Below are 13,130 nucleotides of genomic sequence, written 5' to 3'. Positions count from 1 at the left end.
AGCTCTCTGCGTCGTGATGTGGGCGGGCGCAAATAGCCCAGAAACGCGTAGTGAAAACTCAGGCAACGTGAGATCGATTTTGATGAGCGAAAACAGTTTTTTTTCCCCTCTAAACGTCCGCGTCGCGAAAATATCGACAGATCGTGTGCTCGCTGCGTCTACGACGCGGCCGCACAGATTTGGCAACGAGCGAACGTACACGCGATCAAGGAAGAACGAAAAGGTTGTAGCAAGCACGCATGTATGATCTCCATACCTTTTTACTGCGTTGTCCTCATCGCCAAATACAGCCTGCACAATGCGCTCTTGAGCTGTTCACTGACCTCTTTTAAGTCATGTGACCTACGCTCTGCACTACTAGTACAGTATCTCCTCGATCCTTGTCTCACGAGGCTCTCTTTGAGAATTCCCGGTCGGAAGACGATTAGTCCCGAAGTACTTGTGTACATTCCCGTTCACCAGGAGTGTGCATTGCGTGTGACAAAGCAGTAACACAAAGTATTGCTTCTAGTGTGAGCTATGCAAAGTTTCACATGAGTAAAGTTTTACAGCATTCAACTTGGAGAAAACAAATCCAATATCAGCTCTCCAGAGCAATACCGAAAGAGAAAAATTGTTTAAAAACAAAGACAAAACAACAACAAAACAAAAACAAAGCATCTAAACGATGGAAAGGATACCCAATGCAGATATCCACTGCTTATAGCCAATTTTCTTTTCATGATGCAATCAAAGTAATTTGAATAATTTGGTCGTGTAACCTATGTTTGAGATTCCACTCAATGTGGTTGAAATTGCAACAATTTAAAAGCTTACTATCGAGTTCACCACCGCAAGTCACCATCATTCAAATTGGTTCACCATGGATTTAACCATGTGGGATCCACCCCAAGTTGAAACTGACTTTGAATTGATGGAATGAAATGAAATTACCAAAATGGGGTGCACACAAGGTGTCTTTGTCATTAAACTTGTAACATTTAAATGAAAATCGTGGAAATTGGAAGGTCTGTATTTTTGTTTGTGTGAAAGTGTTACTGTAGGCCTATATATCACAAATGTGTAAATTGGGATTTGGTAATGTAAAATGTAATGTAAAAAAAAATACTCATTGGTTCATGAATATATTCTTGAAAAGTACACAGAACATTTTAGATGGTTTAATCTATTTTTTTTTTAATCCAGTGAAAATCTTCTGTGCTGCTGGACAACTTCCAGGTGATATTATATCACAACCAATAAATGAACAAATTGGCAGTTTTCTTTTGTTACATACAAATTTCGTTGTGGCCACAGTAAAGTGGTATATAAAGATACATATTTTGTAGATGATAATTTTGGGATATGATTTTTTTACATCACTGCAACAAGATTGTTTTTTTTAACTGTGTTCATTATAACAGGGGTGCTTAGTACACCTGTACAATGTATCCAATATTGCTGAAATTTCATGTCGTGTTTGTTTGATTTTACACTATTCTTGAAGGAATGTTTCACTGCTATAATTTGAAACCTGTCTATACGATGAGCTGGGAAACTGCCTATATAATGGGGAGCAGGTAAACTAAAGTGAATTAAGGATTCTTAACTTTGAACTGGACAAAATGGAGAATACATGTAGATCCTACATGGAATTTAGAACTACCTAGCTCTATAGGTTGATGAGGCCCAAGACACCCACAACGAAGACACACACACACACACACACACCTTTGCACATGCACATGGTTCCAGGGAAAGCTGGAGAAGGGATGGACATCAATTTCACATGGAATATAATCTAACAAATTAGCACAATGAATACACCTACCCATTGTGGATGTGACTGCATGCAGACTGCCCCCACCCCTTATAAAGTAGCATTCCGCTCTTTACACCTGTGGAAGACTTGTGAGGGCTAACGACATCGTCACCCAGATTTAATAATCATGCAGTTGTGACTGAAATATACTTTGTACAATGTGGAATTGTACATCTGACTGCATCACTTTGAAGTTGATATTTTGTTAAACTGTTAATTCATTTCTTTGTGTATTTAATGAGGCCCAAAATATTGAGCTCGGCTTATTGGGGATCCTCCTGTATGGTACTTTGATTTTTTCCCCCCTTTTATTATATCTCTGTTTTCTCTCACAATGATTTCCTTACCTCTCATGTGCAAAGTCAGCCATGATTAATGATGAATCAATGTGTATTTCTGTGAGAGTGATTTGTTGATTAATTGTACCATGCAGAAATAAATGAAATGAAATGAAAATGAAAACACACATTTAGGAATGTGCCTTACCTTATTTCAGTGTTTGTCAGTCTTTAATAAAATTTCTGCCAGACTATTGGATTAGAATCCACTAGTCAACTTGCAATGTGTCAAGGACTTTTCTGTACTAGTATTCCTCAGTTTAAGCTGTACTCTGATGTACCACGGTTTGTAAAAAGTTCATCATACATGCATCAACTCTTGAATAACAAAGTTTACTCTGATACACTATACATGTACATGTATCACCTTAGAAATATTCTTCCATTCATTTATTTACCGGTACAGTGTACATGTATTGTACTTGTAAATGGATGCATTAATTCACACTCATTTCTCCATTTACTTGAATATCAATCCACTCATTCATTGCAGAGTTTTCCTAACAGAACTGACCTTAATCCTCAAGTTTAGACATGTTGAAAATCTTTGTTCATAATATTGATATGCTGTATGAACACTACCAGAGATATGAATGGACTTGTTTGTACTGTACCATTTTCCACACACACACACACACACGCAAAGACACCATGCACATTCCTCCGACTAACACCCTTTCATCCACTCACTACAAAGACCCACTTGTTACATATTATAATCAGCACAAATACACAGCCAAATTACTTTGTACAAATACAATATGTTTAATTGAACTGAATATGTACTTGACAAAATGGCACTAGTGCCATTCAAACTTTAAATGTGCACAAGGAAACTGATGCAAGAGTCTGAAGAATCTGAAAGTTTGAAGAATGACATACAGTAGCTGATGACATTTGGCCAAAACAAATCTAATGTCACAGAGATTAGTTTTACTCTGCTCCAGATATATAAAATACTGTTGTATGTGAATGAAATAAGAATCATGTCGCCAGCAGCTCTCTTGAGGACTTCAATAATGTATTTTGGACAAGAGTAAAAATATTACAAGTTCATTCCACTGTCACAAACAAGAGAATGGACACAAGCTATAGGAAAATATTTACACACATGATACATATTCACAGGACACAAAGAAAGGTACATTGAAGGACAAATTCCTGGCAAACTCTAATAAACTCTTTTTCTGTGTGTGTTCAGAATCCATCTGTAGTAGTGGCACGCAAACCAACTGTGTAGTAAATGGGAGGAAATTGACATTTTTCAGGCATAAGGGACAAATCACCATCAGGTTGTGTCGCATCTAGCACTATACACTGTGCTTTCTTTGCTTGAGTCAACATCAATCTAGCTGCTGAGAGGCTAAGATTCATGCCGAAGAGTAATCTCATGAAAACCTACTTCACACAGAGAGCATCCACGACAATCCTCATATTTGGTCAAAGTTATGCAGGACATTGCAGACACAGCTGCTGTGGACCCATGCATTCAAGCAAATTGAATGATGACTATGGGAAATTAAAACTGAAAGAAGCACATGAAAGGAAGAGCCCATCATGAATCATATGAGCCTCATTCCCACCCCCACCCCCCCCCCCCCCCCTCACCAAAAAACCCCACAAAACTTTAGAGCACAGATAGCCAACACAGTGAAGGAAACACACTTGTCACCGCTTCTTACACCAGAATGGGTAAATTGAATACAAAAAGCCTGGTGCTCATAATGCTGTGCGTTCAGTGACGGTGTTTGGTCTGATCCGATTGCCTCTTCCTGCCTAATGATTCCAAACTACACTGATGAATCTGAATCGTTCATTATTCTGTTGGTGTGCGTGATGTCAAGCGTCACACAAAACGAGTCCATGGATTGCAAGTCCTCCATTGCAGCAGAGATCACACCGCCCTCGCTTGCTAAAAGCAGCCTAGTCCTCCTCTTCAATCTTTGGTGCCAGGTAGAACTTCATGAAGCCCATGTTGCTGATGTCGTACGAGACAACTGCACAAGAATGGGGGAAAAAAAAGGAACGGCCATGATAATACAAACACACACATTTATCTTCTGGTTGATCTTGTGCATGATAACCCCTTGCAAATTTATGACTTGCAAAGTTCATTTGAATCATACTGTCATGCATTTACTGCTTCTTCTTTTTTTTCTACCAAAGGAGAAGTGTTTATGGGGGGAAAAAGTACAGTCCTTTGGTAAAAAAATATACTGTGCCTTGCACTTTCAAGTGTGCAGCTCAAATCAGCCTGGAGTAAATATACCTTCTTGCAATGACTGGTACACAGTCACATAAAGAGCTCCATATTTTATCTAGATATCAAGTGTATGAGTTCTTCACATTGAAATTGAAATTGAAATCAATCTACTACATTCCTTGTTGGGTTTAAAATTTCAGTGCAATCATTGGGTTCTCAAACCATTATACCCTCGTATTTCAATGCTTATGTATGTTCAATCTTTTCAAAGCTCGTATGCATTGGGTTAGGATCACGCAAAACAGAAATGAAATGACGCTAGGGAGAAATTTCAGATGATTAAATTTATGGGCCTTTCTCTTTGACGATCTAACAGAAGTGCTGAAGCATTTTTTTCCCTTTCCCCTACATTACATTCATATCACAATAATTACCCAGTAGGCCCATATATACTTCAACACACAAATTCATTAGAGTTTCTGAGTAGTGCACTAGTGCAAAGTTCTGTTCCCCCCAAAATGGCATAAGGCACACATTTCCACATTTCCCTGCAGACATAAACTTACCAAGGGGGTTCTCTGGACAAAGCTGAAGCGTCACTGTGTCTGAGAGGGGAGTGGCCTTGGTGAAGTTGTTGAGGTATCGGTTGGCAAACGAGAGACTGCATGGCTGGTCCTTGTCCATCTCAACTGAAATCTAATAATGGGAGAAAAGAAAGGGGGAGAGAAATGAATGGATGCATGTATTGGCCCTTTTAGTCCAAACAACTTGCTCCTAATTAAAGGAGTTGGATGCGATGTTGTGGTGTTGCAAAGCCTACATTGAAAAGCATATAAATAAAGAATCTAATGTTGTTAAGGCAGACTGCATGTCCAATACAGCCTTAGGCACATCATTTCCCCCCCCCCCAAAAAAAAAAACGATCATAAGTTTCTCTTGGTCAAAATAAAACATTCAAGCACATGACTTGTAATCCTTCTATAAATACAATTTCTTTCTGTAAACAAAATGGGGTAATTTTGTTTGTTTCTGGCAAGCTGTGCAAACTGTGATGGGTGAAGACTCCCAACCAACGTACCTTGTCGTCATCATCAATGCCACCATTCTCCTTCAGCACAATCTTGGCTGTTCCCACGTCTCCGGACCCAGAGAACTCCACAGAACCCTTCTTGGCTGAAATCACGACGGTGTCCCCAAATTGGCTGAGATCCCTGCAGATCCTCTGGAATTCTTGTGAGGGAAGCTTGATGGTTGCTGTGTACTCTGTGTCCTGGTGAGCAAAGAAAGTTACTATTCACTTAATCCTTCCTGTACCACAGACTTTGGGCAGTGTACAGTGCTATGGGGGTTTCTGTGCCAATCAGCAGTCATAAGTACTGAAGGGTTAGGAAAAGAATATACTGGCACAGCACAGGTTACTGTATAAGCTGTTATTTTTGCATACAGATATTTTCAAGAGATGTTGTTTTCACGAATTGACTTCAAGGCTATAGTAAGTGCATGACTAACCTAGCGCATGGCAACATTTTCGGGTGTTGTTAAATTCACAGCCGAACAGTGATTCACGAAAATTAAACTCTCACGAAAATAACAGCTTATACAGTAACCTCTTAACCCCTACACTCCTACGCCCCAAACATTGCATTTGTTTTTATCTGCCACTTTAATACAGAAGATGTGGATGTGGAGTTATTGGGATGCTGGGTGATAGGATAAATCATTCAGTGCACCCCTGTTACATGTTCAACTACTTGTTATAACACAGTAAAAATTCAGGTCCCCAAATTATCATCTATACGTCTTTATGTACTTTACTGTTCAGTTATAATGAAATTTTGATTTAAGGAAAGAAAACTGTCCCGAGGACTTCGTTACACTAAAAGGGCACTAAATCACTCTACTCCACTAAATCATAATCTCCTTACAATTTTGCCCTTTCATCTCCATGCAATGTTTGTGTCATTCCCTTTTCTTTCCATTGGCGAGCATAAACTTAAAAGCAATAAATTGTGAAAGGGTAACTGCATGGTATGAGTCAAATAGTACCACAGTATTGTGCCACGTCCCTTTGGGGCTCGGCTCTCTTAAAAAAACACAACACACAATAGTTCAACACACATTCCCCTACCAATATGTTGAAAAAATAAAAATAAATTACAATAAAATAAAACTTACTGGAATGCCAAGTTGTTCACCATCAAAGTCGATGAGCTTCACAACAAATTCTGATGTCTTCTCATCATTGCTGGACTGGAAGAGGATGTTAATCTCATCTGGTTGGTCTGCAGCTTTTAATGTGATGACATCATCATTGGCAGCACACTTGAGGATTTTTGAGAGTCTATAGCAACAACAACAAAAGGCAAGCATGGTAATACAATCAGTTGTTTGTACTTCTCATTGTACATTGTAGCTTAAGCGGAACACTTAGCCGATTTCTCTTCTTTACCTTATATGGAAATATCCATTTCTTTGCTTTTCTACAATATAAAATCTGGGATTTCATGCAAATAAATAAATAAATGAATGAATGAACGAATGAATGAAGGCAATTTTACCCAGTGACATGTTCTACAACAAACTATTTCAGCTGACATCTTGCTAAAATGTATCTATCTGAACGAAGTGTTTGTTGTACTGTACCTACAAGACAATTCATGTCTTTGGTAAATTCTAAACTGTCATGCAAAGATGTATTAAAAACCACATCCAAACAATAGTTCAGTTTCTTTCTTGGTAGGCCTATAATATTCAAAGACATATTTATAGTGCTCATAGAGTGTTGTAGTTATCTCAGAATTGAATTAGTACTCATCATCCATAGACAAGTTATTGCATAACTACTCCTGCGTGCCATCCGAATGTCTTATTATCCCGTTTCTATGCCAGTGTTGAGAACACTCCATTTAGGGTCTGTCGAGGACATCGCCTCAAATAGGAATCAACAGCTTTAAAGAACACTCACGTTTCATGGTTGAGACCAAGTGTGACGTTCCGGTCGCATCTGTATTTGTCAAACAAGGACTCCTTGAGATTGAGCATGATGAGAGCTACATGACTGAAGTCCATACTCTGCATGCTGATACCTGAGGGAGAAACAAATAATCAAGAGTTCAGCACACAGGCAGAAATGCCCTAAATGTCTGACATCCCCAAGCAACAGCTACTTTTGAACCAACAGTATTTTGACTGTAACAATCGACTCTAAGGCCTGAATTCACGAAGGTGGTAGAATTGAAACCATCGTTTTAACCATGCACAAAGACCATAGTTTTTTTATGGGGTGCCAAGTGTTGCATGGCCTATGGATACCTATGGAAGATTCTGAACGCAGGCTGAGCCTCTGTATTCAGATCCAGGTTCAGTCCTTAAGATGAGCTGGTGGCGTGGCGTCAAACTTAAATTTTATGGGTTCATTTTCCCAGAGTTTATCCAAACCAATTTCAAAGCTGAAGACACTGGGTGCATCTATTAAATTTCTAGGTAAACTATTCCATGGTTTCCTGATGCGCATGTAAAATGAATTTCTTCTTGGAGGGGTTTGTGATCGAAAAATATACAATTTTTTACTATGTCCTCTTGTGCATTTTTTTTTATTAAACCCAAGTCAGGCACTACTTCCTGATCATATTTATGAAATAAATAATGGCCTATTTCATTACGAAATCAGTCATTTCGTTAATGAAATGACCATTTCATTAACGAAATTATCATTTGTCATATGTTACATATGTTACATGAATGGACTAGAGTTAACAACTGGTTGGCATTCAATGCTCTCCCCCCCCCCCCCTAACTCAATACAAAAAAAAAAAAAAAAATCACTGCGAACTTGCAACAATTTATATCAGATGGGAGATGGATGATAAGTGAACAGGGGGCCTCATGAGCATGGTTGGGGTGCTCATGAAGAAAGAATCGCATACCTCCTGCTAAGTGAAAATCTTATTCCATCTGGGCTTGTCAGCACTTAAAATTCTTCAAAAATTATAAATGCTCGCATTAAAATCAACAGTACACGTTCTCACAGCAGCACGCAGTACAGTCAGTCATCGGATCTGAATGTAGAAACTCCATTGTGATCACAGCGAGTTTTTCTATGGTACGGTACACTTAAAAAGAAACTTTTATTCCCCCTTTTCCTAAGTTTGTCAAGTCTTGCGGTATTGGTTGTTTACAAAGCAGTTGATTGAGGTGAGTGTTCTGCGTTGCTTGAGTGTGTGTTTGTGTGTTTGAATGAAATGAGAATGAAAAATGTGATTTTTCATTGATCTCGGAAAAAAGTAAATTATGTAATTTGCCTTATTTGGTCGATTAGAAATTTAAAAAAAGAGGGGAGACGGGAGATAAAGACAAAGAGGAGAGAACAGACTGAGGTAAGGGATAAAGAGAAAGGACAGTAAAAGGGGGAAAAGAAGATATAGCCCTAAAAAGACAAAAAAAAATAAAGAAAGAAAAAAGTAAGACTTTTTTGATAGGAATAGCCTTAAAATGTAAAGGAAAAGAAAATAGGGAAGAAAGAAGAGACAGACGGATTCAAACAGAAAGGAGGAAAGGATGAAATGGATTGAAAGTTTAAAAAAAGAGAAAGGGATGTACAGATTGAAAACAAAAGACAAAAAAAAAAGATGAACAGAGAAGGAAAAAGAATTATATTGTACAAAAAGGAAAGAAAAAAATATATTATAGGACTCTTCACACTCACACGCAAACACACACGCACACACTAACACACATGCAATATCACATTAAACAGACCCCAAGGCACGACTGCTCTGCTCTGGAGGCCTGTAATCATGCTGACAATATAGCAAAACTTGCTGCTGGCAAGATACAAGTTGAAGTTGATGGAAAGTGGGGGGAAAATTTATCTTATTCTTAAGGATATGATCATAGAAAAACTTGCTATGACTGGTTTGAGATCGCTACAGTCAGATGTATCATCGAACCATCGACTGTATCACACAGAATGTGTACCATTGACGGCATTGATGATTTTGAAATAAAATTTATCATTTTGAGGTTCAAAGAGATGACAAGCTCAGACTCAGAGAAACAGGAAAAGGTGTTCACATATATCATTTTGAGTTGAAGATTGAATTTTATGCCATAAAACTGAAATTCAGGCACTGGGTCCGAAACTGCTCTAGCGCCCAGCATGAAGCTTGCATTGCAGCAGCGAGTCATTTGTTGACTGAATTTGTGCTTTAAAGCTCAGAACAATCTCTCTCCTCAATCTTACATGTACATTGCATAACACGTTAGAGGTCTAATTACGTCATAATACAGAACATATTCATCATCACATTCCAACAAAAACTCTTTGATCATCAACTCATCTGTTGGCAGTCGAAACGTAGGTAGGAAGTGATCCTTCACATGATTATTATCAGCTCCCACTCTTTGGAATTTGTTACCCCTTAAGTTGAACAGGGAACCTGTCTTCTCTTGATTCTCACAAGGTGCAGAAAACTCACCTGTCCAAGCATTGATACATTTGGAATTCTACATGTAATGTCAAGCGCATAGAGAATTAAATCTAATGATAATCATTGTGTGGTTTATCATCACTCAGTGAGTTAAGAATTTGAATGTTTGTAGATCATTGAGTATCAATTAAAATTAGATTGTAAGTTTAACCAGTTACTGAGTTAGAGACCACGGAGACTAAGAAGTGTGTTGGTCCGACTTCGACTTGAATCGATTTTTAATTAGAACTGCGATGAAACAGATCTCAATACTGGTCCAGTCGTAGTGTTCTTGTAATTTAGTGTAGAATTTCCTAGAAATCTACATATTTACAACAGTTTGCTGTTGGGCATTATGGCATGCATGTGGCACTGCACTGCGCTTAATTTACCTGATGATGAACATTCCCAGTTTCCATCCTTCACCATTTCCTTGATGGCTTCCAGAGCCTTCTTCAGAATTGTTCCTTGGAGTAGCCTTGCTTCGAACATCTTGAAATTGTGCAGAAACCAAAGTGGTGGTATGAAAGATGAATAAAATTCAGGAGTGCTCGACACTTCTGATCACATTAACCTCAGAATTCTTCTCGTGGTTAGGAGAACGATGTGAAACGAACCTCCTCTCTTCACAGTCTGCAGGATAATGACGATTTGACAATGTTTCGCGCGGCGCCAGAATATTCAAGTGGCGGGAGAAAATTTGATTGGACAAATTCTTTTGACCGGATATTAGAAACGACCCATGACCCTTTAAATTTATTCATATTATTCGCCGCAGCCCAAGAGAAGTGGTGATATTCCGAGTTACCCAATGAAACTCAACGCTGGCGTTGAATTGTAGAAGCAGCGAATTATGACGTTATGCAGTTGCCGAAAGGGCCGTTCGTACAGGTTCGGACGTGTTCGGTGATTGCGTTATCGATACCTTGCTAATTTAATACACCACTGTACTACAGAACAACAGTTGCATGGGACGCGCGGGGTGTACGCATACGTTATACGCGTGTGGGCGTCGCAGATCGCACGCATACGACACAGGCTTTACAGTACAGAGAAGTTTGTACAGCGCGCGGTTGTAAAGCGCCACCGAGTATACACAACCGATGCGATAACCAGCAACCAAAAGTCGAACGCATTGATGATGTGCACGCTGCATATACACAGCTAGTACATAGTAAACATACAGACTTGACTGTTCCTAGAGCTGTACTCACATGTCAATTACCGTCGTACATATAAGTATCCTGGGATTCCTGTGTTTTGATGTTTCCAAAAAGCGACAGAGTCGAACGTTTCTAATTCTGTGGCCGTCAAAGTGCATGGTATGATCGTTGTTTATTTTCATTCTCAGCAATGCTCAGTGACACTTGAATTGGTTACAGGTAGGCCTCCGAATACGTTAGGACTTAGGGGAATACACTTGCATTTCTACATAATGATTGCCGAATAGGCACACAGCCGTGTCGCTGTGGCCTGTGCACAAGTGTCGTGATGCCATGATGCATTGATGGCGCACGGCCGCCGGGATCGGGGTCGGGCTACGTGGGGTATGGCTGCATCAGATCAGAAGAGTCAGACATCTGGACATTGACAGCAGTATTCACACACCACTACCTTCTTCTATCTTTTAATCTGGGATATTTTGATCTTTCAAATAAATTACTCCGTTAAAGCGTGTTCCAGAGTGTTTTTAAACTATTTGCTGTTAAAATTGTCAGTTTTACACTGCATTTTGATTCACTGCTCCAATTCAATTTCAAGGACAAGGTACACAAATTCATTGTTGCCATCACATTGAGAGAGAGAGCGAATTGCAGTAGGGGCAAGTATTTCTAGATGTGAGGCACCGCCAGTCCTGATTATTGATGCTCTCTTTTGTCAAAGCACATGGGTAACACCTGTAATTTTGCTGTAGTTGAACGTATAACTTCTCGACGGTGCCGCGCATGACTTCAAAGGAGAGCAGTAGTTGTCTCTCCTTCTCTAGCACCTCCCTGAACTTAGAAGGTGAATTTTGCGTAGGCAGTGCCAGTGTCAGTGTGGTGGGGCGATCGTAATGTAGATAGATTAGTACTATATTAGTATACTTGGGTGACCCGCACCTCGTCATAGTTAATGTTTGCCCATAATTGAATCACATATGGCCACTGAAATTCTTTGAAATCCAACTCACATACAGGAAAAATGCTGAAAATTCCAATGGAATCACAACTTCACTGATCGATATTGAAAATTTGCAGCTATCGTCGTCAAAGGCGAACGATGCGAAAAAGTTGCGCGCTAAGGAAGGGGCCCGCAACTCGTCACCCGCTCTCCCATAGACTTAGCACGTAAAAGACGTTTGCGATGACCGTGATGTTCCCATAGACATACACGTAAAAGATGCGTGCGGGTGACATATAACACGTATTCCTATAGCCCTATTAAAATTTTAGATTTTTGCGAAAAACTGTTCGGTTTTCACCACAATTTGCTTGGTTGTAGTAATCCTGCCAAGTTTCAAGCGTACAGAACACAGTCCCGGGCATACATTTTTGTTCAGTGCGCTCAAAACGATTTTAAGCGGGGTGACGGTATTCGGGCCCCTGACGAGGTGCGGGCACCTGGCTATACTGGTTGGGGAACAAGATGCTATTGCTAGTGCGGTGAGGATGGAGATGTTATTTGCAGTGAATACCTGGGTAACCTACCGTGACTAGATCTAGAAATCTAGACTAGTTTTTCTACTAGACTTCTAGTTATCGGTCAGTAGTATCAGTAAACTTTAATAGGGTAAGGGTAATTACCAGTATTCGGTCAGCTACCGGTATTCGATATTCGGTCACTTATCACTTGTCTACAGCCAGTAAATGAGTAAGTTCAACTGTCACAACACATGCAAATCACATCAATTCACATAGATGCTTTCTACTTGCACATGCACACTCATTCACAACAGGAAACTCCTTTCTTAGCCCCCTCCAAAAATCCATCCAAAATCCCAAATTTAACATCAAAAGTGCAGAATTGGCGCTAATTTACTTTCCAAAAGCGCGCGCAGATTGAGCCCAATTTTAAGAGTACGGGTCGCCGAAAAAGCGCTTAAAATCAAGAAATACGCCATTCTCTCGCAGGATTTGTTGCTTATCACAAGCTTTAAGTGTGATGGTATCCTCAAAAAAGCAAAAGAAAAACAAAATTTCTGTACGTGCCGATACAAATGTCTCAATGTACAAGGGTTGAATGCAAGTGCCGATTCCCCAGTATTCAGTCACCAACGGGCGCCGCAACGGGCGCCGCAACGTCGCCGATGCAATTTTGCGCCAACAAGGTAGCGCACG

At 39.7% G+C, this 13,130-nt stretch overlaps 1 protein-coding gene across 1 annotated transcript; it reads right to left on the bottom strand.

The window, feature by feature from the left end:
- Positions 1-3,761: 3,761 nt before the first annotated feature.
- LOC139724702 (proliferating cell nuclear antigen-like) lies at positions 3,762-10,418 on the bottom strand. The gene is made up of 6 exons (XM_071635825.1): positions 10,203-10,418; positions 7,308-7,428; positions 6,518-6,683; positions 5,421-5,612; positions 4,909-5,038; positions 3,762-4,136 (listed from the first exon to the last, which is right to left on the bottom strand). Exons 1-6 carry the CDS (start codon positions 10,300-10,302, stop codon positions 4,063-4,065), a joined length of 783 nt encoding a protein of 260 aa, XP_071491926.1. The 5' UTR covers positions 10,303-10,418; the 3' UTR covers positions 3,762-4,062.
- Between the last annotated feature and the right edge of the window lie 2,712 nt (positions 10,419-13,130).

This window comes from Diadema antillarum, unplaced genomic scaffold, assembly GCF_040938485.1.
Source record: "Diadema antillarum isolate AM-2024a unplaced genomic scaffold, OU_Dant_1.0 scf00000226, whole genome shotgun sequence".
Classification (NCBI taxonomy): domain Eukaryota; kingdom Metazoa; phylum Echinodermata; class Echinoidea; order Diadematoida; family Diadematidae; genus Diadema; species Diadema antillarum.
This window is presented reverse-complemented; position numbering and strand designations above follow the sequence as displayed.